The sequence below is a fragment of the Symphalangus syndactylus genome, chromosome 22 (genome assembly GCF_028878055.3).
Source record: "Symphalangus syndactylus isolate Jambi chromosome 22, NHGRI_mSymSyn1-v2.1_pri, whole genome shotgun sequence".
In the NCBI taxonomy this organism is placed as follows: Eukaryota; Metazoa; Chordata; class Mammalia; order Primates; family Hylobatidae; genus Symphalangus; species Symphalangus syndactylus.
In genome coordinates this window covers 75780809-75808333 of record NC_072444.2, presented here as the reverse complement: position 1 = coordinate 75808333, position 27525 = coordinate 75780809, and the positions used below count along the sequence as shown (strand labels likewise).

The 27525-nt window shown below is 60.7% G+C and overlaps 1 protein-coding gene and 1 long non-coding RNA gene across 11 annotated transcripts in view; one reads left to right on the top strand and one right to left on the bottom strand.

Annotated features, from left to right (window-relative positions):
• C22H7orf50 (chromosome 22 C7orf50 homolog) overlaps positions 1–27525 on the bottom strand; it is a 145113-nt gene that overhangs the window by 22860 nt on the left and 94728 nt on the right. For 9 of the 10 annotated variants that reach the window (XM_063631108.1, XM_055260885.2, XM_063631109.1 and 6 more), the window contains one exon: positions 6244–6437. In XM_063631108.1, the coding sequence (XP_063487178.1) occupies positions 6244–6437 (194 nt within the window). Of the gene's footprint in view, positions 1–6243; positions 6438–27525 lie in introns of those variants that run through there. The other variant, XM_063631113.1, reaches the window with a different exon arrangement.
• LOC134735555 (uncharacterized) lies at positions 14959–15785 on the top strand. The gene is made up of 2 exons (XR_010118751.1): positions 14959–15321; positions 15376–15785. It is a non-coding gene; the product is annotated as an uncharacterized lncRNA (long non-coding RNA).

The following is a 27525-nucleotide window of genomic DNA, read 5'->3' as shown; positions in this document are numbered from 1 at the left end:
GGAAAGACTGTAAGGAACAACACCTGAGTCCCAGGCCCTCACAAGGGGGCAGTGGGCCTGGGGACGAGCAGCTGCCGGATGCTAGAGAGGCTGCTCCCCAGGGCCACAACCGCCCCGCCCCCGCCCCCACCTTGCTCCTGCACTAGGGCCTGTGGACATCAGGCAGCTGGGGATGGAGCGAAGCTGGCGCTGTGGGTAGGACAGGGCCAGGCAGGGTTTACTCCAGAGACCTCCTCCCAGACACGTGTTTCCAGGGCCAGGCAGGGCAGCCAAGCCCAGATGCCTCCATCAATGTGCAGGCCCAGGTCTGAAGACTGCAGCTCAGCACAGGGGAGGGCCTTGCGCCTGCTGTGAGCGCTGCCCAGCCTGCCTGTCCCCACTGCCATGTGGGTGAGTGGAGTCCTGTAAGTGGGGAGTCCTGCGGGTGAGTGGGGTCTTGTGGGTGGGGAGTCCTGTGGGTGGGGAGTCCCATGGGTGAGTGGGGTCTTGGGGGTGGGGAGTCCTGTGGGTGAGTGGGGTCTTGTGGGTGGGGAGTCCTGTGGGTGAGTGGGGTCCTGTGGGTGGGGAGTCCTGTGGGTGAGTGGGGTCTTGTGGGTGGGGAGTCCTGTGGGTGGGGAGTCCCGTGGGTGGGGAGCCCGGCTGTGCACCTGCTAGGTGACACGCCAGCCCCATGTGCACTGACACAGGGCTCCTGCGTGATGAGAGGAGCCTCCAGAGAGGTTTAATTTTTAGACAGCCCCTCGTGGTCTGCTCCCTGGATGCCTGACCCGGCCAGCGTGGGCCCTCTGTGAGGTGCACCTGGGCCAGCCAGGCCATGGCATCTGCCTGCTGGGGGCTGTTTTACCGCTGCAGGGCAGAAGTTGGCATCTCAGCTCTGCCACCTTCTAACTCTCCCACCTTGAGCTGCTGCTTTCCATCAGCCTGCTTCCTCCTTGGGAACCTGGAGTGGTGACCCCACTTCACGGGTGTTCCCAGAGCCCACGCACGGCGAGTCAGTCACAGCCGCTCTGCACACTGCCCTCCCATGGGGCCCGAGGCCACAGCACTGCTGCCCACGGCCCTGAACCAAGGGCGCCTCTCTCTCACCGAGCCCCCACCAGGCAGGCTTCAGGCCGAGCCTGTCTCCCTCATCACCGAAGATGAGCCGTCCCACTCTTGGCCTCGTCACTGGGGGAGCAGACACAGTGAGGGGCGGGTGGGGTGCTCAGTGTCGCCTGTGGCTCCCACGGCACTGGGCGAGGCCTCCTGAGTGATGGCCGCCTCTGCCACCCACCCTGGGAACTAGTCCCTGCGCAGCTGCAGACAGTTCACAGGATGCATGACACAATCCTCTTTCTCTCTGCCTAGGTGGGGCAGGAGACAGGAGGTCCCATCTTGGAAAAGGAAAGAGAATAGCCAGAGGGAAGTCCCTTGTCCCCAGCACAGCGGGGGCCACGGCCACTGCAGGGTCATCTGTCCAGAGCTGCCTAGAGCAGCCCAGAGAGAAGAACCTCCTCCCCTGTGGTACTCACCGGCTGGGTGGAGAACCAGAGTCCCTGCTAGCCCGCTGGGCTTTAAAAAAAAGTGGGGGCGGCTGGGCACAGTGGCTCACGCCTATAAGCTGAGCACTTTGGGAAGCTGAGGTGGGCGGATCACAAGGTCAGGAGACTAAGACCATCTTGGTTAATATGGTGAAACCCTGTCTCTACTAAAAATACAAAAAATTAGCCGGGCGTGGTGGCGGACGCCTGTAATCCCAGCTACTCAGGAGGCTGAGGCAGAAGAATCGCTTGAACCCGGGAAGCGGAGGTTGCAGTGAGCTGAGATCGCACCACTGCACCTTAGCCTGGCGACAGTGAGACTCCGTCTCAAAATAAAACCCCCACAAAAAGCGGGGATTTCTTGCTGAACCCCCTTCCAAAAGAAAATCGAGAGGGGGTCTCTACTGAGACAGCAGTTGAAGCCGGCCCACAGCCAGTGTCCACGTGCTCGTAACTGCAGCAGGAACTGCCAACCGGGGTGAGTTTATGACCCAATCCCCACGAAGGCCTGGGCGGGGCTGGCGCCGGCAGGGGCCGGGTCTCACGGGTTGGCCGCTCCTCCCACACTTGGAGCTGGGCTGTCCCTTGGCAGTGGGGCAGTGGGCCTGGGTAGGGAAGGACCCCCAAGAAGTGTCTCCTCAGCTCCGCGGATGGGATAGTTTGGCCTCTGCTCTGGCCTTTCATTCCAGGGTTCCAGGCCCGGAGGCCACAGGTTGCAAGGAAGCTAAGACGCCATGCTGTGCTGGGCAACACGGGGGGCCTGAGGAGGGTGGGTTTGGGCTACTCCACGGCCGGAGTGACTTGCTCTCGTCCCCCCGCAGGTGAGTGGGGGACCCCGTCCCCGCTGGATCTCTGCGGCCGGGGTCCCAGCTCTTCTCTCTCCTGTGGGGGCACCACCTCCCACCTGGAGCAGACCCAGGCAGCAGGCTGGCCCCCAAGAACGGCGAGCTAAAGCCAGCAGGGACCAGGAAGGCAGCAGTCAGCTCCCCACCCGCCCCCAACGTGAACACCCAGCAGGCGTGGCTGAGGCCCTGAGGGATGCTGGTTTTCTTCTTTCAGTTATATGGAAAGTCAATCTTCAATTTCCTGCGTTAAGCATATAAACTCCTTTTTCTCTTTAATGAGGAACAGGCTTGCCCGCTGACAGCTGTGTGCATCGCTCGTGTAACTACCACAGTGGACCCAGCAGCCCAGAGACCCACAGAAATTAGAGGGACTGCTCCCAGCACTCCCAAACTTCCGCTATGCAAGGCCAGGGCAATACGGCTCTAAGCTGGAAAAACCAGCTGGGCGACCAAGCCCGGGGCCCCTGCTGGGAAGACGAGGGGACGGTCACGCACAGGGAAAGAGCCACGGCGGTCACACACAGGGAAAGAGCCACGGCGGTCACACACAGGGAAAGAGCCACGATGGTCATAGTGCAGGGAAAGGGCCACGACGGCCACAATCCCCTACCCCAGCCTCTGGGCCCTCACCCCAGCCCTGCTGCACAGCTCCCACCAGCCCCAGCTTCACACAAAGCCAGGAGCACCCCAGGAAGGCTGCAGAGGAGACGAACCCTTGAGATGCAAGAACAGCCCAGGGTATGGTCACAGGTCACAGGCCAAGGTCACCGTGTGGGGACGCTGCCCAGCCTGTGACCTGGGTTCTAGGGACGGGGCATGAAGACCCCACGGGCGCGGGGTCCACGTGTCTCAGTGGGCAGAGCCTTCGGGGGATCTGGAGGGGAGACCCCTGGGGCATCCTGGAATGAGTGGGGTGCCTCCTGGAGAGATGAGAGGAAACTCTCCACCGTGAGGGCTCACCAGAACAATTCGGGGTCTCCTCCGCACACAGCCCACCTGGTCGCAGATGGCTTTGCCTCCAGGAGGAACCCCTCATGGAAAGCCCCTAAGATGGCCATGGGCCACGGCGGCCACCACGTCCTTTCTGAGTCCCAGCCCAAGCCCTCTGCAGGGGGAGGACAACTCAGGGGCACCTACCTTCACCGCTGCCCCTGTGCTGGGGGCTCTGTGGTGGGCCAGCCGTGGCGTGGCCAATGGTCCCCAGCAGCCCCCAGGCTAAGGACACTCCCCTGTGGGAATCCCCTGGCTCCCTCTTTGGAAAACCCTGAGTTGCCAGGGATACCGTGGGCTCCACACACCCACATGGGCTCTGATCTGGCAGCCAGATGCGGCTGGGCTTGCGGGCGCCCTTGGAGACCCCCAGGAAAGAGGAGAAGCTCCTGCCCGGGTGCCCATGTCTGTGGCTGGCCTCCTGGTGTGTGGATCCCAGGCCCTGGAAGAAGCTCCCGTGGGAAGGGGCTGCTTTGTTTCTGAGGAGTAAGGGTCCCCCTCCTCCCACACGCAGGACACAGTGCCTCCGCACAGGACTTGCCGCTGTGGGGTCACGGGTAGCATGAGGGGGCCCCGGGAAGGTCCCAGAGGGGTAGAGGAGGGTGAGGCCGAGGACAGTAGCAGGGCAGGCTCCCAGGCACTCAGGACATTCCCGTGGGGTGCTCGGAGGGTGTGCGATCATGGGAGGGGAGTCAGGGCGCCTCCAGGGTGAAGACCAGGGAGGGGCAGCCACGCTGTGGAGCGGCTGGTCCCCCCTCTCCTGCCCACGTCCCCAACGTCCCCCTTGTGCTAACAGAGTCCACACTGAGAGCAGCCGAAGGTGCTGGCAGGCGTGGGGAGGAAGGTGGACAAACCCCGCCCACCCCAGGCGTCAGGGGAGGTCCAGAACAGCCACGCCCAGAGGCAACTGCCAGTGGAGACAGGAAAGGTGCAGGCGGCACAGCTGCAGGCCCCAGTCGCCCTCTGCCTCCCACCGGGAGCTTACAGTCCATTCCTGCAGCTGACGCCTTCCAGGCCTGTGTCCACCTGCTCCTCTGCCCAGCCCACACCCTGCCCACACCTGGGCTTGAGATGCTGCACCAACGGCCTCCGAAACCCCCTCTGTCTACAGCGACTGACCCTGCAGTGGCTTGTGGCCCTGCCTGCCGAGAAGCAGGAGCGAGCGCAGGAGACAGCGGCCTCACACCACAGCCAGCACCGTCCCCTGGGCCAAGCGTGTTCTCGGAGCAAGAGAGAGCTCTTGGGGTAGCCATGGGCACCTGGCCTCAGCCCCACGTTCCTCAGGGAGAGGGAAGCTAAGGCTCCCAGAGAACTGACCAGTGCAGAGACTCATGATGACTCAACTGGTTCCAGCTGGATCCACCCAACGCTATGGCTGAGCTCATTCTATGACCCCCAAGGCAGCCTCGGCTCCGAGAAGCAGGAGGCTCGCCCCTATCCCCATTTCCTGAGCCCAGCGCTGAGCCTGGTGCAGGGCGGCCAAGAGCCCCTCTCCTGTAGGTGGAGGGCCATCCTGGGGATGCACACACAACACACACGTCCACACATAAACACACACACACACATGCATAAACACACGCATGCACACACGTACACATGTGTATACATGTGTACACATGCACACATATACACAACACACATATACACAACCGATACACACGCACACACATGCACACATGTAAACACACACACGCACACACGTGTAAACACTCATACACATGCACACTCATACACGTGCACACATACACACGTGCACCCACATGCATACACACTTGTATACACAGCACACACATACACATGCACACGTTCATGCGCACACATGTGCACATGTACACACAAGCGCAGACACACATGCACACGTGTACACAACACTCGTATACATATGCACACATGTACACACACGCGCACACACACCCATGCAAACACACATGCACGTGCACACACATATACACATGCATACACGTGTACACACATGTGCACACACATACACATGCACACACGTACACACATGCACACACACGTACACGCGTGCATGCAGCAGGCACATCCACGCAGGCCCCGCTGCTCATTCCACTAGCTGCACAGCCACACTGGGGGTCATCTGTCCAAGGAGGTCATCTCTCCGAGGGCCTCCCACAGAGGTGTGGCTGGAGCCTGTCCTCCCAGGCAGGGCCAGTGCCCCCCACAGGACACCCTGCCCCTCAGGGTGACTCCATCACAGGGACCCAGTTCTTGTCTCCAAGCAAGCCAGCCACATGGACGCCGTGACACCCCTTATTCTAGGTGCAGTCAGCACTCAGGGAGACGGACAGAAACGGGCAGCAGCCTGTGCTGGTGAGCGCTGGGGAGGTGGCCATGGCCCGCAAGGCTGTGGAGCCCACGCCAAAGCCTCTGACCCCTGCAGTCCTGCACCATCCACCCAGCCACGCCGCAGGCAGCCAGGGAGACGGCGCCCTGTGCCCAGCACCCCACGATCCCCGTCTTCCCGCTCTCGAGAGGCAGTGGCACCTCCTGTCACTGTGAGTGAGGGCTGAAGGCCACCACGAGTTCCCTCCTCCTCACCCCCATGTCTAAGCAGCACCCAGGCCCGTGGATTCTTCCTGTGGTGACGTACACCTGGGGTGAGGTTCACCATCAGACCCATTTCTAAAAGCACAGGTCCGGGCAATCCCTGCACCGGCGGCTCTGCTGCCGCCCCTGAAAGTTCCTGAAGGCTCTGGGCCATTCAGACAGAAAGCGGAGCAGTGGCAGCACAGGCCTAGCATGAACGCTAACGCCCCACTACTCTAGAAGCTCCCACACAGTGTGTGCAGGTGAAGGCTGTGACCTGCCTTGGGCAGGGGTTGAGACGCACCCAGGACAGAATCGTGTGGGGCAGGGCCGCTCACCCGCAGAGGTAGTCCAGGGCCAGCTCGGCCCCCGAGTGCCTGGCAGGCGGGTGCTGGGCCACAAGGCCTGCCTCCCGCAGACGCTGCCTCTCCTCTTTCTTCCGTTCCTTTTTCAGCTTCCTTTCCAGGACCCTCTGCTCCTCTGGGGACAGCTCCGGCTCTGCGTCCGGCCCGGGCCTGAGCACAGCTTCTCCCTGAAAGTCAAGGAACACATTAGGCTCCGGGGATGGAGGGTATCCAGAGACAGGTGCGCTGCCTGGGGCTTCCCAAGCCCACCCTCGCCTCGGTAGTGGCCAAAAGCTCTGTCCTCCAGCACTGGGTCCAGCCCCGGCCGACACCCTCCTGCTGAGCCTGTGCTACAATGAAGAGCCAGACAGGTCACGTGAGGATGGCCAGTCCTGCGGGCAGGCGCCAGGTGACAGGATTAACCGCCCAGAGGCCCCTACCCCACCCCCGTGGTCCACCTACCACAGACTCCCGCCTCCCGAGGCTCTGTGAGGTCCTGCCCCACCCCGCACAGCGTGGGAAGATCCGGGCCGGGCCAGGGAGGGCTGAAGGCGTGCCGGTGTCTGTTATCACACAGGCCAGGTGCTGGCCCCAGACCCGCCTAGGCTGCAGGCTGGGGACAGGGAGGGTGGCCAAGACCCCAGAGGGAGGGAGAGGGCCTGCTGTGACAATGTGTCTCCAGCCACATCTTGCCAGCAAAGCACAGGCCCTCTGTCTTGCCCACCCTCCCCTAATTAACAAAAGAGGACGGTGCAAAGCGTCAGAACCGGGGCAGCCGGGCCACGGGGTGACCATGAGGTGACCCCAGCTGCTGTCCACACGCTTCATCTTTTCTGGAAAAAGTCAGAACATCAGTGTAGACTCCGAGCAAGGCCAGGAGCCCAGGGAAGTGGCTCGGGGCGTGGGAACCAGAACTAGGCAGCGCCCACCGGGAGCCAGGGCTTCCAGGAAGGGAGGCCGGGCACAGCCCACACCTGCGCATCCCACCCCAGGGAGAGCAAAGTGAAGTAGGGCAAGGGCCCCCCTACACACAGACATATACGCAACCCAACCCCCCGACACAGACACACACATTCACAGACTCACCCCCCACAGCCAAACACAGCCCCCACCCCTCACCCATGTCCCCACACCGACCCACACACACCGACACCCACACACACCATACACCCACATACACCCACTCACAGCCAAACACAACCCCCACCCCTCACCCATGTCCCCACACTGACCCACATACACCCACAGACACCACCATATACCCACACTCACATACACCCACCCACACCTACAGACACTGACACATACCCACACCCAGACACCCACGCACCCACCCACACCCAACACACCCACACCGATACCCACACATACAGCCAGACACCCACACGCCCAGACACCCCCACATGCCACACACCTACACACACCCAGACACCCACACTCACACCCACACACATCCAACAAATCCACACCCAGACACCCACAGCTACCGAAACACCCACAGACACCCAGACACCCCCCACACTCACGCCGACACACGCACGGCCACACCCCTGGAGCCTGCCAGGGGTCCGCAGCAAGAGACAGGGCCTGGGGGGCGAGGGGCACCCTCCCTGACAGGTGCCCAGCACAGAGAGGCTGAAGAGTCCCAGTGGGAAGGCCTGGGCCACCCATACACAGAGGCAGGAAGCTCCGAGACCCACCAGGCCAGGCCCACAGGGCTCTGGGGAGCGAGGATTTTCATGGTGGGGATATGGACACCCACAGGGGAGCCTGGTGACTGACTGGCTCCAACCAGCTCCACGCCCACCTCCTAGGCCCACAGCCACCAACGGGGCAGGAACAACCCCTGGCCCTGAAAGGCAAAACCCCCCCTGGCACAGGCCCAGCCTCAGCCCCGACCCCGTGGGCCACGCAGGCTGCGGCTGATCACGCCGGCCAAAGTACATAACACTATTAGGGCTGCAGAGGGGCCGCCGCGGTGGCCGAGGGTCTGCCAGCCCACATGCGTGGGGCACCTGGACAGGTCCTGAGCAGGTGGGCAGGGCCCTGTGGCAGGGTCTCAGGTTGGTGGCCAGAGTGTTTGGGACAGGGCCAAGGCTGTGGGCAGCAGCCATGCGGGCGCTGGCCTGGGGTGGATGGCGAGGGGAACCCAGGCCGCCCCATATCACGGCCAAGCCGGGGACCTGCAGGCCCAGCTGTTTCCCGTAGGCTTCCCGAGCGCCCAGCGCAGGCTGCTTCTCGTGTCAGGCACCAGCCTGGACGCCACGGAAACAGCTTCCTTCACACCCACTCTTGCTTCTGGCCACCAGCGCTCCCGACCTGGCAGGAGTCACAGCCCAATTCCCGTGTCCCCGAGGGAGCCACCTTGGCCCACGAGGTGGGAAGCTCAGGAGTGCCACCCACTGCCCTGGGCTGTACCTGATACTGGCTGGTGCACCTTTAACTTTTCCTAAGTCACTGATGAACCCAGGAAATGACTTCAGGTGAAAAACCCTGAACTCCTGCTTTCTGCGCTGGGCCTCAACACAAGACGCAGAGGCAGGTGGAGTGAGGGAGCTGCGCCCGGACAGCCAGGGGCCTTGAGGGTGCCGGCTCCACTCCGCGCCATCGGCCGCCCCGTGCTGGCGCTCGCTGCCTTGGGGGTGCCCGGCTCCACTCCGCGCTATCGGCCGCCCTGTGCTTGTGCTCACTGTCCTGGACCAGGCGATTCCCCAAGGCCGTGACCATGACGTGAGCGACCTCAGCTATCCTGGGACGACACAGGCGGGCCCCGGGAGGGTGTCCAGCTGGAGGGGGCGGGAGGCAGCAGGTCCAGGCAAGCTGGAGGGCACAGGCTGTGGCAGGTCGGGGGAGTGGGGGCAGCACGGGAGGGTGGTGGGGCTGCCAGGATCGGGCGTGGTGATGCTGGGACCCGCTGCTTCCTCTGCTTGGCCTGCACAGTGTCTGGCCCGGAGAGCACAGGTGAGCAAGGCAGACGGCTATCACCCACGGACGAGCAGCGGACAACTTTCTCCAACTGCCACCCACGTGCCGACCCTCCAAAGAATGCGGGTTTCACTAGCAAATAAGAACGCAGGTTTAATTAGCAAATACTTTTAACTTGACACTATCACACAGAGCTCCCAAAGTTGTCCCAAGGGCTTGTAAATTACCTAAGTACACACCAAAACATTTTTAAAAGAATCCCAGTGTCAAATAAAAGCCTGTGAGGGCCACTTCTAGGGACTTGAGTTTCAGGCCTAGGACGCAAAGCCTGGCGCAGTAGCAGGGGTGACGCCAGGCTCTTGCCGGCTCCAGGATTCTGGGAAGGGGCAGACCTTGGGCCCCCTGGAGCCCCTCTAGGCCCAGTGTCCACCCCACAGACCCTGCAGTCTGGGGCCACTCTACTGGGAGAGGTGTGGTGGGCGGCTTTGGGCCGACGCTGTCAGGGCAAGAGTCTCTCTCCTAACGTGACGGCTTTCCAACACAGATGGGACGGGCCCCGTGGAAGGAAGCACTGGTCTGTCACAGACGTGTGATGTCTAAAGCCGGCGTCTCTGGACCATCCCAGTGCAAGCAGAAAAATGTATAAAAGTACAGTCACCCTATCTCAATGCTAGGACAGTCTCCAGCATTTCAGACTTGATGAAATACAGACACTCATATGAAGTACAGAAAAATAAAAATTCTAGCCACACATTCTCTCTCCTACAGTTAGATGTCTTGAGGATTACATTTGAAAATGCATAAAACAATTCAATGTGCATGAAAAGCTTTACACAGGACCTGCACCCACACAGATAAACTGCGACCCTGAGGACCGGGATGGGGACGCGGCCAGGGGGCCTGTCACTGCACCTACATTGTGTGTTTCACAACAGGGACACTTTCACAGGCTACCTCAAGCAACGCGGCACTCGTGCAGTTAAACATGAAATCCTTACCATCGGGCAATGAAAACGTTCACTGTACTCAACAAATACACTGAAAACAAACCACAAAGCCAAACCCTACAGGCTGGGAGGAGCAAAGTGGATCAGCGGCCATGGCAGCTTCCAGAGAAGAGAGCCGTGAGATTCTTCGAGAAGCTGACACTGCTTGAGAAAATACAGCTGCATGAAAACTGTTTTTCCTTTACGCCTATAACTCCTAGCAAGAGACAGAGAAGAAATGACACTAATTTGATTTGAAAAGGTTCCTGTAGACTCGACTGAGGCAGCAGAGACCCAACAGCTCCTTCCCACCCACCCTGCCCGTCCATCTGTGTCACACGGGCCCTGCGTGAGCCGCACTCCCCAGCGTGAGGCTTCGCCACGATGCACTGGCTCTTCCTGGATATGTCCAAGGTGGGTAACGTGCTAGTCATACCCCAACCAAAAGAACCGGCAAAAATAAAAACCATCATCATTTCCCAGGTTTGTGAATTTAAGCCAACAGGAAACGTGGGAGAAACACGCGGGGCTCCATAAAGCCGGCCTGGCACCGGCTCTGGCACCAGGTCCCTGAACTGGACACCAATCTCCACGGTTCCGAATTTTCCTACGTGACGACCGTGAACATCACATACACAGAAACGAACCCTGAGAAGGGCGTCACATGGGCCGCCAGCCACGGCAGAGATCCGGCCACGGCAGCGATCCGGCCACGGCAGAAATCCAGCCACGGCAGCGATCCGGCCACGGCAGCGATCCGGCCACGGCAGCGACTCGGCCACAGCAGCGTTCCGGTTGGTCTCACCCTGCCCTGGCCTGAGCCCAGCTCTCAGATCCCAGCACCAATTCTGTCTACAGCCCCTTCCTGCCTGCGGGCCCTCCCTGCCCTGCAGGGATGGCGCACTGAGCACAGGTGTTCAGGCTATACGGTGAGAGCCCCGGGGCTGGGAGGAACAGGCAGCCTTGGTCCAGCAGGTCCTGCGTGGGGGCCGCGTTGCCGGGCAGGGCCTGACAGGGCTGCTGTGGGCTCTGAGAACGGCCTAAAAGGACAGTGACCCCTGCCCAGTCTCTCCAGCCTGGGAATGAGCTTCCCCAGCAGCGGCCTCACACCAGGGAGGTGTGATGAGAAGTGATCTTGGTGGCTCCTGGGTCCCTGCTAAATTGTTGGGGGGGGCCTGGGGGGTGAGGAAAGAGATGGGGTCAGGAAGAGGCGTGGGCTCCCTGTCCCCTCCGGGCATGAGAGCAGGTGTGTGTGGGGGGGCTGGGGGTGAGGAAAGAGAGGTGGGGTCAGGAAGAGGCGTGGGTTCCCTGTCCCTGAGGCATGAGAGCAGGTATGGGCTCCCTGTCCCCCGGGCACGAGCAGGTCTTTGTAAACCTGAGGCTCAGGGAAGAATGTGCAAGTCCCTGTCTCTTGAGCAGGGTTTGGGCCATCGGGAGCCCCTGCAGAGGCTGGGCTCATGCAAGCTGTCAGCTGCCAGTGCCCACAGGCATCCACGCTGCTCTGGACTCAGGGTTTAGAAAAAGTCGTCTGTTCCAGCCAGACCTTCCTGTTTCCCCCCAAGTCTAAGGGAGCAGGGCCTTCACCTAAGAAAGGAGGGCAGAGTGGGGAGACCCAGGGCTGACCCAGAGGGCGGGGAGGGGACCAAGGGCTGACCCAGAGGGCAGGGAGGACCCAGGGCTGACCCAGGAGAGCAGGGAGGACCCACGACTAACCTAGAGGGTTGGTGGCGGCGGGGGGGCCGGGACTAACCCAGAGGGCCAGAGGGACTGAAGCTGTGGCCTGTGTGGCCCCTAATGCCCGGCCCTCGTGGAGGCACCAAGGCAGGAGCGCGTCCCAACACCCAGCCTGGGCTTCCTTGGTGGGCAGCTCCTCACCCACGGTGAAGCGAGGCCAAAGGTCATCGAGTGCTGACTGCCACTCTCCTTCCTCCAGAGGCCCCTCTGTGAGCAATGCCCATGTGACACTGATGTCACCTGACCAGACAGAAATACTGCCGGCGCCCCACAGTGACCCTGGACCGGCATGTCTGGGCGGGACCGTCTAGTGTCTGAGGTGTCACATGAGGATCCCAGACAAAACACTCTCCCCCTCCGGTGTCACTCCAGCGCACAGCAGCACACAGCAGCGCACAGCAGCGCCCACCCATGCACCTTGGTCCTCTGCTGCGCATCTCATTGAGGGTGTGGTGTCTGTGGAAAGCCTGGACCACTCGGAAGCCTCGGGTCTGAGGGCCACGCGGGCTCAGAGCACCTCAGGCTGTGGGCATCGGGCCACTGCCTCTGGCCCCAGGCTCAGTCTCCCTGGGGAAGTGGTGGCTGTGTTGGAGGAGAGAATGGCAGAGAAAGGACCCACTGTCTCTCAGAAGGAAGGTAAGGAGCTCCCTGCTCGAATTGGAGCTGCAGGGAAGGACGCCACCAGCCCAGCCTGCCGTGCCCTGCTGTGCGGGTGAAGGGGTCACCCGGCCTGGACCCCGTCCAGTAGACATGAGGCGGACCGTGTGCGTGAGGCAGGAGCTGCTGTCCTACGATGTCAGCCGGGTGACGGGGCCAGGGCTCCAGTGTCACTGCATCGGGCCCTTGGGGAGCATCCCTGGATGGCAGGGGAGGTGGGGAGGGCCCCACACAGTGGGGTGGAGGACAGCGAGGCAGCTACACACCTTCCTGCACCTTCTTCTTCGGAAACAAGCCACATACTCAACGCTTATGAACTTTCCCGGAGGGGAGACTTCTCCAGTGGGATCACCCCAACCCATGAACTGACTGCCCCGGGCAGCTGCGGACGGCGGGGTGAGGGGCAGCCGCAGACGGCGGGGTGAGGGGCAGCCGCGGACGGCGGGGTGAGGGGCAGCCGTGGACGGCGGGGTAAGGGGCTTCTCTGTCCCCGCCCCCTACTGCACACAAGGCCAGGTGCTCTGGGGCCCAGCATCCAGGGCTCAAAACCACATGCGCCTTGGTGGATGGCGCCTCACCTTTCCCATGCTGCGGTAGGAACACCCCATGTTTGTTCGGTGCGTTTTATTTTCTAAAATGTGGCAGAAAGAAAATAACTCCAGCAGGTGACAGAAGACCTAGTAGAACTTGGCCCAAATTTAAATAAAGACCCAAAGTCCCCACGGGGCTCAGACGTTCCCACACCCTAGGCAGAAATCCCCACTCACACGAGCATGCACACACACACGTGCACACGTATGCACACATACCCCTGCCATCATCTCTGCTCTCCCCGTTGGGCCCTGGCTAAGCACCAGCTCCCACCAGGCAGGAAGCACAGGCCCAGGACACGCAGACTAAGGCTTGGCGGATACGGCCCAAGTCAAGAAGTGAGCTGAGGCCCTACAGGAACAAGGGGTTGCCGCTTCAACAGGTAACCCACATAAAAAGTGATGAATGAAGCCACGTCTTCTCACTCCACAGCTTTGAAACCAGTGTGCACTGCATACGTGGAGCCGTCTCAGACTCAGACTCAAAGTCCGCCTGGCTCCGGCTATCAGCCTGTGGCGTCTCAGAGCCTGGCCCTGAGCAGAGAGGAGACGTGATGAGGAGACATGATTGATGGGGGAGTCGTGAAGGGCACACCCACGGCCAGCAGGCCCAGCCTGTGCCTCCCGGAGGTCCGCACTTCCTGCCCAGTGGGAGCAGGCACCTAGCGTGGGCGCCAACTGAGGTGTGCACGCGGGCAGGTGGGGTCCAGCCCAGAGTGTGGTCTTTATGTAAATCAGGGTGGAGGTCAGGTGTGCTGACCTCAGCGCTTTGGGAGGCCAAGGTGGGAGGACGGCATGAGCCCAGGAATTCCGGACTGCAGTGAGCTGTGATCACACCATTGTACCCTAGCCTGGATGAGAGTGAGACCCTCAAAAATAAAAAAATCAACAGATCAGGGCTGGAGACATCCCAGTAGGGACCTTCTGGTTGGGGACCCCCAGGTTAAGAACCTCCAGGTTGGGGACCCCCAGGTTAAGAACCTCCAGGTTGGGGATCCCCAGGTTAAGAACCTCCAGGTTGGGGACCCCCAGGTTGGGAACCTCCAGGTTGGGGACCACCAGGTTAAGAACCTCCAGGTTGGGGACCCCCAGGTTGGGAACCTCCAGGCTGAGGATCTCCCAGCAGGGACCTCTAGTGCGGACCCCCAGGCTGGCACCCACGGGGCAGGTTACTTTCTTCTTCCCCAGAAGCCCTTTCATCGTGGCAGTAGATCTGACCTTCACAGAAATGATATTGCGGATTTCAGTGACTGAACCCAAGTCAGAAGCTGAAGGGCTCTGCCCAGCCTCCCTGCCTTCATCCGTTAAGTCTGATCGGCACTGGTGGCCACCTGGGCTGCTGCTTTGACAAGGGGCCGGGGGTTGGAGCTGGGACCCCAGGGAGCGCTGTCCGTCCACTGCACCGGAGTGGGGCTTCAGCAGCTGTCAGTCGTCAATCATTTCCCCATGCCATTGGATGGGAGAGGGGCAATCTACCAGCCCCAGTGTGACTGGCTTTGCTGCCACCGCAGTGCCCTCTGGGGACCCGGCAGGTTGGCTGGAGGCAGGACACCACCCACCTAACCCCTCCCTACTTGTCACCAGACAGAAACCACAGCTCACCAACAACCATACACAAACAGCGCACTAAAAGCAAGCATGTGGCAAAAATACCCGCCCAGCGAGGACTGCGCCTGGCACGGTGAAACACACTGGGATGCGCGCCCTTCCGCAGGGGGAGGCTGGGTTTTGGGGTGCAAATGTGAGTCCTGGGGAGCAGGAGCCTGAGGGGCACCCAGGGCAGCTCCCCCAGCCTGGGTCACGCGGTTCGATCCTCTGCGGGGGTGGCAGGAAAGCCCAAGTCCCTCGGCACACCCAGGTGACAGTGATGACCGCCCACAGGCGTGGCGCCTGAGTCACACGGGACGGGTCGTGTCCTGGTGCACTCGAGGCCCCCTGGACAGGGCAACCAACCCTCAGTCCACCGGGGTCTGCTCGCAGACCACCAGGAGCCCCGCTGCACTGTCCGTGGGCCACGGTGGTGACGGCAGCTCAGGAGGGAAAGACCAGAAGCCTGTCCCCCCGTCCCACAACGACAGACGCAGGCCTGCGGGGAGGCATGTCCCCATCCACGAGTGCCTCCTGGACCACGAGCTCCTCTTTCTCCTGCATCGCCTCAGACCCCACCCATGAGTTCCAAGGTCAGGAGCCTGGTCCCACATCCCACAGCCCTCAGCCCTCTCATGGGGTCCAAGGTCAGGAGCCTGGTCCACGTCCCACACCCCTCTCATGAGGCACCCGTAGCGATTCTGTTCCAATTTAAAGAAAACCTTAATCAGATTTGTCACCTCAATTATTAGAATTCCACGGCGTTAGCTCACAGTAGTAAATTGCTTTTTCTGAGAAACTAGAGTTTTTTAAATTAAGCCTTTTATTTTGAGGCAATTGCAGGCGACGGCCGTCGTGAGGGAACACGGGACACCCACGTGCCCTCCACCACCTCCTCCCAGGGCAACCCTCGCAGAGTAGCCAGGACCACATTCGGATCTGGACTCTGAAATGACAGTCCCACAACCAACAGCATCGATGGGGTCTTCTCCATGATCAGAAACACACAGGGGATTAATTTACCCTTATTCCGCAAAATAAACAAGCTCTCAAATTCTTTAAAGGTGAATCCCCCCAACCGTCCTCCCTCCCCAGTTACTTCCTTCCTAGGACACCAGTGGAACATCCCACACTCTCCCCCTTCCACGTCGATACTGATTAAAACACATTGCATCAGAAGACCCACGAATACAAGTTCAGGTGCTGCTACAAAGGGAGGCGATGTCTCCGTGGTGAGCTGGCCACTCCGTGGCCCCAGCGCAGACACTGGGGCGGGCGCCGGCTCTGTCGTCGAGGCGCTCACAGGCAGGTACACGTGAGCTCCTGGAGGACAGGGAGAGCGGCCGCCCCGCCCCTGCGGAGCATGGGATGCTTCCTGCCATGGTGCTGTGGCAATGGGTGGCACCTGCCTGTGGCTCCTTCTCAAAAGGACATTTTAAAGGCATGAGGCCTGATGCACAGGCACAGGGAGACACGTACAAACAGATGTTGGCATCCGAGCATTTATAGGGTCTGGTGGCTCCTGCAGCTGCGACATGGGCTGAGCGCAAGTGATGCGTGAGGTGTCCCCAACAGATGGCATGGGGAGCACCCACACCTGCCACCACAGGGTCTGCGGAAGCTCATGCCAGCTGGAGGTTAGTGAAGACACACGGGGGCTCATTCTCCACCCAGGTTCAAACTCCCTGAACTCATGAGACCCAGGCTGAAGACACGGACAGACTCCCAGCCCCAGCGCCCCTCTAACACCACACCTGAGGCCCCCTGGGAACCTGTGACCCCATGCAGCATCCCCCGCAAGCTCCTTCCCAGGAAGGAGGTTCCTGCCCTACTCCACATTTCTCTCCGTCCAAATTCCGACTCATTCCAACTGGGCCCTGGAGAACATGACGAAGACCGTGGGGGGCCCTCTTCCCAGGAAACACACACACACACACACACACACACACACCAGCAACGCGCTCAGACCCAATCCCTGGCAGCCCGACTCCTCATTCTACGAAGAAGAGGTGAGGATCTGCAGGGGTGACTGCTCACAGCAGCACATGTAGAAGGCAGGGCTGGAGTAGCGGCCCCTGCCGTCCAGGCCAGGGGACTGGAGGCCCTTCCACAGCGGCTTTTTCTTTTTGACACATGGTCTTGCTCTGTGGCCCAGGCTGGATTGCAGCAGCACCATCACAGCTCACTGCAGCCTCGACCTCCTGGGCTCAAGCAATCCTGCCACCTCAGCCTCCCAAGTAGCCAGGACTATAGGCATGTGCCACCATGCCTGGCCAGTTTTAAAATTTTTTATAGAGATAGGACCAAGGCTGCTCTCACACTCCTGGGCTAAAGTAATCCTCCTGGTCGGCCTCCCAAAGCACCGGGATTACAGGTATGAGTTCTCAAGCTCCTGGGCTACAGTGATCCTTCCAGCCGGCCTCAAAGTGCTGGGATTATAGGTGTGAGCCCACGGTGCGCAGCCCCCACTTTCTTCTTAAAAACCCTGCAGCTTGGCTGACAGTGGGACCTGACTCCCTACGCCCGCCTGCAGGAGCTCAGAATCCTCAGCTCAAGAGGAGCCCTTGCCAGAGACGTGGGACCAGGAATGGGCCCCACAGAGCCCTGCCCGTGGGCTTCCTAGACAGCCCGAGTTCAGCCACACACACCAACGATGCAGGCGGGCTGCAATAAACAGCAAGAAACGGACCCATGGGACAGGAGAGACGCGGGCGCCCCATGGGACAGGAGAGACGCGGGAGCCCCAGGTGCCTTTGATGGCCAGCGCTGAATTTTGCAAGCAACATTAGAAACTTTTTTTTTTTTTTTTTTTTTTTTTTTGAGACGGAGTCTTGCTCTGTCGCCCAGGCTGGAGTGCAGTGGCGCAATCTCGGCTCACTGCAAGCTCCGCCTCCCGGGTTCACGCCATTCTCCTGCCTCAGCCTCTCCGAGTAGCTGGGACTACAGGCGCCCGCCACCACGCCCGGCTAATTTTTTGTATTTTTTTAGTGGAGACGGGGTTTCACTGTGGTCTCGATCTCCTGACCTCGTGATCCGCCCGCCTCGGCCTCCCAAAGTGCTGGGATTACAAGCGTGAGCCACCGCGCCCGGCCTAGAAACTTTTTATTCCTGCTTTTCTCTTAACCCAACGGTGAAAATGGAAACCTGCAGTGTGGGGCAGTCTGCTAAATGCTAGGATGAGGGCGGGGATGAGAGCCACCCTCCCTGCTGCCACCTGGCCCGCAAGAGCCTTCCCAGGGGCTCTCCAGTTTCAGCCCCTCCTCGCTGAGCCAGACAGCACTGCCGGCCTGGACGGGAGGGAGACCCAGGCTGACTGCGTGGAGGAGCACTTCTTATAAAGATCAGATCAGGTTTCTGGAAACAAAAAGCCCCCAGATCCTGCGAGCAGCTATTTAGACTTGATGCACACTCCACCATTTCACAGGTGTCCATTCCCCGGCATCACACATGGCCAACCCCGGCCGGAACACACTCTTCAGCATGGAGGACAGAAGGAGCAGGCAGAAGTCGACCCCGGGGCGCTGGGGAGCAGGCGGGGGCTCCCACACACCTGGTTTGTTCTGGTTGGAGGCGTCACAAGGGAAGGCGTGGAGATGCTGCCGATGGGGACACAGGGCAAATGTGCCCCCTTCGCCCCACACCTGCCCAGTCAGAGGGAATCAGTCAGCAGCTAGCAGCAGCTCAGTCCTGACTGCTGGAGACCCAGCCCCAGGGGCAGGCAGGTTGGGATCCACTGCTCAGGAGGCAGCTCTGGGCCAGGGTGGAGGCCGGAGCAGCCAGGCACCTCCCCCCAGAGCTCCGCAGGGGCCAGTCTGCTATCGGCTTCATCACTGGAGTGGCGGCTGCTAAGAGCAAAGCCTGTGCTTGGTACCTCGGGGACCTAAATAAGAACCACTCCCTGTTCCAAGGATCCCAAGTAGGGGGAGGACGAGAAGCAGCTCGTCCTGTGTGGAATTGAATGGAATGGAGTGGAGTGGAGTGGAATGGAGGAGAATGCAAAGGAATGGAATGGAAATGAATGGATTGAATGGAATGGAAAGGAATGGAAGGGAAATGAACGGAACGCAGTGGGTTTCAGTGTAGAGGAGTGGAATGCAAAGGAATGGAATGGAATGGAAATGAATGGATTGAATGGAATGGAAAGGAATGGAAGGGAAATGAACGGAACGCAGTGGGTTTCAGTGTAGAGGAGTGGAATGCAAAGGAATGGAATGGAATGGAAATGAAGGGATTGAATGGAATGGAAAGGAATGGAAGGGAAATGAACGGAACACAGTGGGTTTCAGTGTAGAGGAGTGGAATGCAAAGGAATGGAATGCAATCTAATGGAATGGAATGGAATGCAGAGGAATGGAATGGAATGGACTGGAGTGGAGTAGAGTGGAATGGAAAGAAATGCAAAGGAATGGAATGCAATGGAATGGAATGGAATGGAATGCAGTGGATTGGAGTGCAGTGGATTGGATTGGAATGGAGTGGAATGCAATTGAATGGAATTGAGTGCAATGTAATGAAATGGAATGGAATGGAATGGAATTGAATGGAATGGAGTGGATTGGAGTGGAGTGGAGTGGAGTGGAATGGAACGGAATGCAAAAGAATGGAATGGAATGGAAAGGAATGGAATGGGGCGGATTGAAGTGCAGTATAGTGGAATAGAGCAGAAAGGAATGGAGTGCAGTGGAGTGGAGTGGAAAGGAATGGAGTGGGGTGGAGTGGTATGGAGTGGAATAGAGGTGAGTGGAATTAAATGAAATGGAATGGAAACTCACTGGGGTGTGGATGCTGGGGACTTGGGTTGGGTGCTGTACTGAGCAAGCCTGTTGTGGGGGGGCAGTGCTGGCAGTGGGTGACGAGGTGCACAAGTCAGGTCGGGGAGGGGGACTCTGTCCTGGCACCACTGGGGCACAGGACACTGGCTCAGGTGTCAGCTGAGGACCCCCCAGTGTAGGTGAGGCGCTCACAGCCGCTGAGGCCTGTGGACACAGCTTCGTGTATTCTGAGGTCACAGAGCACAAGAGGTTGGGGGGTGCGACGCAGACCGACCTCGCCCGTCCAGGAGGAATGGGGCTGGTAACAGAGCCCTGTAACCCCTCAGCACCGGCAGAGGTTTCGTGGCTCCCCAGTGGAGCTCAGGGCCGGTTTCTCGCTCCATATTTCCCCGCACTCTGCAAACTCCTGCATCACTAGCCTCGGGCCCTTCACTGCCTCCCCTGGGCCTCCAGAGGCAGGCTGGGGTCCTCTCCTTTCTCAGCCTCTGCGGCCAGTGTCTGGCACAGGACAGACACCCACCAGGATGCTGCCTGGGACGGAGGGCTTCCTTCTGCCTCTGGCCAGGTGGGCCCGGCAGCAGCTCAAGCTTCAGCTGCCATGGAGGGAAGAGTGAACTGCTGGGCAGAAGCAGAAGCAGGCCTCCTGGAACTCCTAACCCCAGTGACATAGGCTCCCCACTGAACGGCAGCTTTGTATCCACAGGTAGGGCTGGGCAGCTCGAATTTGAACTTAGGCATATGGACGCTGTCTAACGATTCACGACACTCCTCGTTTCTTTCGATACTACTGGGCCAGTTGAGGGTGGAGCCCAGCTGCACCTGGCACCGCTGAAGAGCCCTCGCGGAGTGAGCGCGCTGGCTGCTGGGCGCGCAACAGCTGTCCTGGGAGGCAAGGGTTCCGCAGGGCAGTGCTTCTGTGTTGACAGATGCTGTGCTGCAGCTCCCTGCCAGGCCCACGTCCTTCCTAGCTGTGAGAACACGAACCTGCCTCGGCTTCACCTGTGGAAGCCACCGCTAACTAGCAGTCGGAGGCAGTGTTGTTTCTAAGCCAGGAAGATGGCCCCAGCAGGGGCAGCAGGGGCAGCACGGGCAGGGCTGAGCAGCCGCTAAGCACAAGGGCGGCCAACCACACAAAGCCTGATTCTCAACCACTCGCAGGAAATCAGCTCACAGTTGCTCCCCATTCTTCAATGCTGATCCTGCCGCTTTACTGAAAATCAGATTATTAACGTTTGAAAAACATATGGGAACCGTGGAAAGACACCCACGCCCCTCAGTTGCTGCCGCTCCAGCACCTGGCTCCGAAGTCTGTGCAGAGGGTGAGACTCCCGCAGCGCCCGAGAGGGCCTTGCACGCTCCCTGTGGAGGGAACCAAACTACTCCGCACGTGGATTTTCCAGCGCACCGCCCACTTCACCAGGCAGCCTCTGCGCTTCATCTTGCCTGCGTGACAGGTGTGCTCTGTGCTGTCAGGCAACTGCAGGGCTTTGAGTATAAAGTGTAAACAGCAAAACTATGTTCTCATCTCAGAGGCCCCTACCTTCTCACCCCGAGGTCACCTGGGCCCGGAGGCACAGCACCGGCCGTGCAGGAGCCTGGAAGATGTTTGAGCGACGAGAAAAAACCAAAACATGTTACCGCCTCTAAAATGAGGAAATGGCAGAATCAAAATTAAATGTCCGTGAAGTGTATCATTATGTCAATTTTGTTAGTTGTTACACATGGTTTAAAACACTCACATCTGGGAACTAAGTATGGGTTAGGTTTTCTCACTTTGCCACAACTCCTCAGTGAACACAACGAATTCATAATAATCACTGTCAATTCGGTGAGTTACTCATAACCAACGGACTCTGAAGCAACGTTTACCATTCCCGCCGTCTCTGCAGCCCTGAGGCCCAGCAGCAGGCTAGGCAGCCCCGCCCGCGTGTCTGTGCCGACGCCTGGTCCACGGCCCCCGGCTGTGCGCGCAGCAGCTGAGGACCTTCCGAGAATACACCGCAGGACCAGCACCGGGCCGCCACCTGCCCGGGCCACCGCCTCCTCAGAAGATAAAAGACCCACTGCAAGCACCTCTGCGCTCTCCAACCCAAACCCGGCTGAGCCCCGACGCAGCAGCGGCAGAGCCTCTTGAAGGAGCTGCCGGCCTGCTCCGCCGTCCTCAGAAAGGCTCCCGAATGAAGCTATCGCAATTGTTTTCATTAGGAGTCTTTGCTTTAGCTGACACAGCTACGCACTAGCAGTCACCGCGCCAGTGGGGGCCGCCTTGCCTCAGACAAGGAAGCCCCTGGCTTCCGAGCGCCCGTCGGGGTCCTCTACCACTGCACAGGGAGGGGCGAGGCGGCGCTGCGGGCGGCACAGGCCCTCCCAAGGGTCACGCGGCGGCGGACGACTCCAGACCACCCGGGGTCCTCAGAGCTCGTGTCTCCCCCGGGAGCTGCTGCATCGCGACTGGGGGCCCGATCGCCCCCACAGCGCAGGGAAGCCTGGACGGTTGCCGGGGGCGCTCGAGGGCTCGCAGCGCCTGCAGGGCCTGGACCCCCACACCGGCACCCACTGCCCGGCCCTGCGCCCCCATGAGAGTAAGTGGGAGGAGGCGCAGGACAGTCCAGGGCCTGCTCGGGGACCGGCGCGCAGCGGAGCCCGGAGAAGCGCGGCTCGGCCGGCCCGGGGTCTGTAGGGCGGAGCGGGGCCGGCAGCAGCGCCCGGACGCCACGGCCTCCCGCGGGAGGGCCCACCTGTCGCCGCGGGGCGGGGCTGGGGCAGGGCCCCTCCCATCCCTTCCCTGCAGCCCGGCCCCGGCCCCGGCCCCGCGCACTGACCTCTGCCCCGGCTGTCAGGTCCCGCGGGCACGGACGGCGCCGGGGCAGGGATGCGGCCGCAGTGCGCACCGCCCGGCCCGAGCCTCCAGCAGCCGCAGCGCCCCCGCACGGCGCATGCCCGGCCGGTCCGGCGCGGCTGGAACCAGATCCAGCCGGCTGGACCGTGACGCCAGTGCGCCTGCGGGGACGAGACCTCGGCGCTGGGGCGTGGGGGTGGGAAAGCGGGGGCGGGGCCTCGGCGCTGAGAGGTCGGGGGTGGATCCTGCTGCAGCCCCACTGCCCCTCCGACGAGGCTCTCTGGCCGCCGGGGCCTTCGGTCCAGCTGCGCGAACGGCGTGGAAGGCGCACCCCCCCGCGCAGGGCCCCTGCCAGCTGCACGTACTTGCCTCTGACCACCCCCACCCAGCCCCTATCGTCCCCCTACTTCCCTCATCTCCCCCATCTGCCTCCATTATCCTCTCATCTCCCCCAATCTGCCCCCATAGACCCATCTCCCCTAGTCTGTCCCCATCTCCCCCTATCGCTCCCCCAATCTGACTCCATGCCCCATCTCCTCCAATCTGCCCCCATCTCCCCAGTCTGCCATCTCCCCAATCTGCCATCTCTCCCCAATCTGACTCTATGTCCCCCATCTCCATAAATCTGCCCCATCTCCATTAATCTGCCCCATCTCCCCCAATTTGCCCCATCTCCTCCAGTCCGCCATCTCCCCAATCTGCCCCTATCTCTCCCCAGTCTGACTCTATGTCCCCGCATCTCCCCCAGTCTGCCCCATTTCCCCCAATCTGCCATCTTCCCTAGTCTGCCATCTCCCCAATCTGCCCCATCTCTCCCCAATCTGACTCCATGTCCCCCCATCTCTCCCCCAATCTGACTCCATGTCCCCCTACCCCTCCCAGTCTGCCATCTTCCCCAGTCTGCCATCTTCCCCAGTCTGCCATCCCCCCAATCTGCCATCTCCCCCAATCTGCCATCTTCCCCAGTCTGCCATCTCCCCAATCTGCTCCTATCTCTCCCCAATCTGACTCCATGTCCCCCCATCTCCCCCAGTCTGCCCCCATCTCCCCCAGTCTGCCCCCATCTCCCCCAGTCTGCCATCTCCCCAATCTGCCCCTATCTCTCCCCCAATCTGACTCCATGTGCCCCCATCTCCCCTGCCCAGGCCCTGCAGGCAGAGGCCTAGCCCTCCCATGGCATCCGCGTGTCCAGCAAAGGGGACGTGCTCAATACCGGCTGGCTGAATACATGCATGAGTCACGTAGCCTTTTCCTCACCACACAGAGGGCGTCTAGATCTCTTCTGGCTTGTGTGTTCCCTGCCCTGGGACTAAGACTGCAGATCAATTTTTTTGCTTGTTTTTGGAGATAGGGTCTTGCTCTGTCACCCAGGCCAGAGTGCAGTGGCACCATTATAGCTCACTGCAGCCGTAACCTCCTGGGCTCAAGTGATTTTCCCACCTTGGCCTTCCGAGTAGCTGGGACTACAGGAGTGCACCACCGTGTCCAGATAATTTTTTAATTTTTTGTAGAGATAGGGTCTCACTATGTTGCCCAGGCTGGTCACAAACTCCTGGGCCCAAGTGATCCTCCTGCCTCGGCCTCCCAAAGTACGGGGATTGCAGGTGCACCACCATGCCCAGCCTAATTTTTAATTTTTGGAGAGATGGGGTCTCACTATGTTGCCTGGCATAGGAGGCTGGAACTCCTGGACTCATGTGATTCTCCTGCCTTGGCTTCCTAAAGCACTGACTGGGATTACAAGCATGCACCACGGTGCCTGCCTTGCAGATCAATTTTATGGTGCAAGGGAGCCACACTGGCCACCCAGAGCACAGTGAGCCTGGAGGCTGGGCTGGTTCCCGGGGGAGGAGAAGCTTAGACTCCCTCCCAAGGCGTCAGGGTCCGGGACACACTGTGCTCTGGCCGCGGGGCCTGCTCTGGAGGCCACCCCCGCCTGGGGAGACAGTGTGGGCACCCCAGCCCCTGCTGAATAAGGAGCTGCAAGGCAGGAGTCAGGCCTGGGGCTGGCTGTTTTCCTCCTGGCCATTTCACCATCTCCGGGCCTGTCCCCATGCAGAGGCCTGCTCCGTGGTGGCAGCGGGGCAGGCAAGGGTGGACTGGAGGCCTCCTGGAGCTGGTGGACATGAGGAGGCCAGGAAGGGATGGCCTGCCCACTGCCTGCGGCCACTACGCAGCAGTGCTTCTGATTTAGTGTCTCTGCCGCTGATGTCCGCACCCCGCTTTCAGAGAAGGAAGTGTGCACTCAGTCACTGGTTTCACCAGAGGGACTCAATTCTGGGCCTTCTGAGCCCCAGTGGCCTTGTGTGCTGACTCCCCAGTGTGTCCCCTGCATGAACACGTCAGCCCACACAGTCACCTGCCTCCATGAATGCGCCAACCCTGCGCATCCACCCGTCTTCCCGAACGCGCGGACCCACGCATCCACCCGCCTCCATGAACGCGCCAATCCTGCTCATCTGCCATCTTCACCAATGCACCAACCCGCACAGCCACTCGCCTCCACACCTGAGCCCGGGGACCAGGTTTCTTCTCCCCGTAGTTCTGTGCTGGTGGCTCTGGGCTGCTTTGGGAGACAAGGACAAGAGCAAGAGCGGGAGAAGCTGGCCTGGCAGTGGGGTGCAGTCCCCCGGGCTGGGCCACCAGCCCCACAGGGATGGGGACGTGGTGCCGGCTGAGGACCCATGGCCCCCAGGGGTTTCACTCCACTCCATCTCACGCTTCCAGCTGCCACGCTCTTTGCACTTCACAGAGGGGGAACCGAGCCCAGCAAAGGTGGACACATACCAGCTGCTACGCCTTCCTAGGTTCTGCCCAGTGACCCACCTGTAGGGCTATGCTGTCCCCCGACCCACGAAGGCACACAGGCTTGTGGCGTTGGGCAGGTGGGACTCCCTCTGGGCAGGTGGGACTCTCTCCCCGGGCAGGTGGGGACTCTCTCTCCCCGGGCAGGTGGGGCTCTCTCCCCGGGCAGGTGGGGACTCTCTCTCCCCGGGCAGGTGGGGACTCTCTCTCCGCGGGCAGGTGGGGACTCTCTCTCCCCGGGCAGGTGGGGACTCTCTCTCCCCGGGCAGGTGGGGACTCTCTCTCCCCGGGCAGGTGGGGGACTGTCTCTCCCCGGGCAGGTGGGGACTGTCTCTCCCCGGGCAGGTGGGGACTCTCTCTCCCCGGACAGGTGGGGACTGTCTCTCCTGCCGGGCAGGTGTGGACTGTCTCTCCCCAGGCAGGTGGGGGACTCTCTCTCCCCGGGCAGGTGGGGACTCTCTCTCTCCGGGCAGGTGGGGACTCTCTCTCTCCGGGCAGGTGGGACTCTCCAGGCAGGTGGGGCTCTCTCTGGGCAGGTGCTGCCGTGCCTGCTTTCCCACAGCCCACAGCCCGGGCCCCAACACAGAGCAGCAGGTGCAAGGCTGCTTACTGCTCCGGCACATCCAACCACCTCCACAAACGCACCAGTCCATGCATCCACCCAGGCTGAGCTAAGGGCCCCTTGTACCTAATACAGTGTCAAGGCTGGAGTGGCCAGGAGGGAGCCCTCCCACTGCCTTGGCTTGAAGCATCAGTGGCCAGTGGTCCACACTGAGACCCTAGAGCCCCCTCCCCCAGCAGCTCGGCAGGTCCTGGTCAGCAGGGGCCAAGAGGGAAGGAAGGACCCCCACAGAGCTGGTGAGCTGCTTCCGTACACGGGATGCTGTTCCACGCGCTACATATCTGGACAGAACAAGACAAAGATGCGTGCCCATTGAGAGGCTATGCTGAGGCTGTAATAATACTGAGGAGAAAAATTAAGGGTAGGATTATTTTCTGAGATTTAAAATGGTTGGGGGAGGAAGGAAGTCAGGGAAACAGCACCACAGGCGGCTCCTGGGCAGAGACCAGAGACCTGCAGGGAGGGCAGAGTGGTCCAAGGGGCAGAGACCTGCAGGGGGGGCAGAGTGGTCCAGGTGCGGGGGACGGCCAGCAAGCACCACCCAGGGAAGGGGCCGAGAGTGCAGGGTGGCTGCGAGGACGTGCCGAGGGGGTGAGAGCAACCTGGTCACCAAACCTTCCCCAGGTAATAAGAATTCGCCTTCGAAACCCGGGCCAGGCACCCCGAGACCATGTGGAGCGTTGTGAGTCATTCAAGGAAGACATCACGACGGCCGACACGTTCTTTTAATTACCCGCCCTGCTCAGGTGGTCAGCGGGCCCCGCTTCCCAGACACGCCGCGCCCCAGAGAACACAGGGTAGATGGGCCCCAGATCCAGAGAGCTGCTCCCGGCCCTCAGGGCTGCCCCAACACGTCCCTCACACTCAGCCTGCCTGAAAATAAAGTCTCTGAAATGGAACCTGGGGCCGGGGATGAAGCCCCCGCAGGTGGATCTGCTGTTGGCCGGAGCAGAGAAGGTGCCATGGAGGGCCTCGGCGAAGCTCCTGTCTGCCAAACCACTTTCGTGGCATCACGAGAATCCACCGCGGGGGTGTGACGGCCAGGAGGCCCTGAGAAGCGGAGGCCCTGGCCCTAAGAGGCCACAGCCACCACCCACACCGCCAAGCACCCCCAGGTGACAGTGGCCTTCAGAGGCCGCAGCCACCTGCCCACACTGCCAGGCACCCCCAGGTGACCGTGGTGCCCTTGGGCTGCTCCAGTGCATCCACGAGAGGCAGGGGCAGGAAAACCACTCAATCAGCAGGTCCCCGAGAGAAAACACTGGTAGGAGTTAACAGAAAAGCGGGGTGCTAGGGTACTGCACGTACGTGGGCAGCGCCTCTGCCCCAAGCATCCCTCCTCCAGCCCAGTCACACTGTCTGCCTGACCAATCCTGCACGCTCCTCACTACCCTGCTGGGATACCCCCTCTCTGGGAAAGCTGTGAGCCCCAGGGAGCTGGAGGACCTCTCCTCTGTGCACTCGTGGTGCGGACACAGGCCGCGGAGAGTGTTGGCAAATCTGTTACACACTGAAAGAAGACTTACCACTACCTCGATACGAGGGAACACAGCCCAGCTGGGTCTGTGAAGCTAGTAGAACCCTGATACCAAAACCAGATGAAAACAAAACTACGGACTAATATCCCTCATAAATACAGATGCAAACGTCCTACTCTGCAATATGGAAAAAGAGTCACACACCATGCATGACAAGTGGAGTTTACTCCAGAGGTGGAAGGCTGGCTCACTATTTAAAATCCATCGGGCCGGGCGCAGTG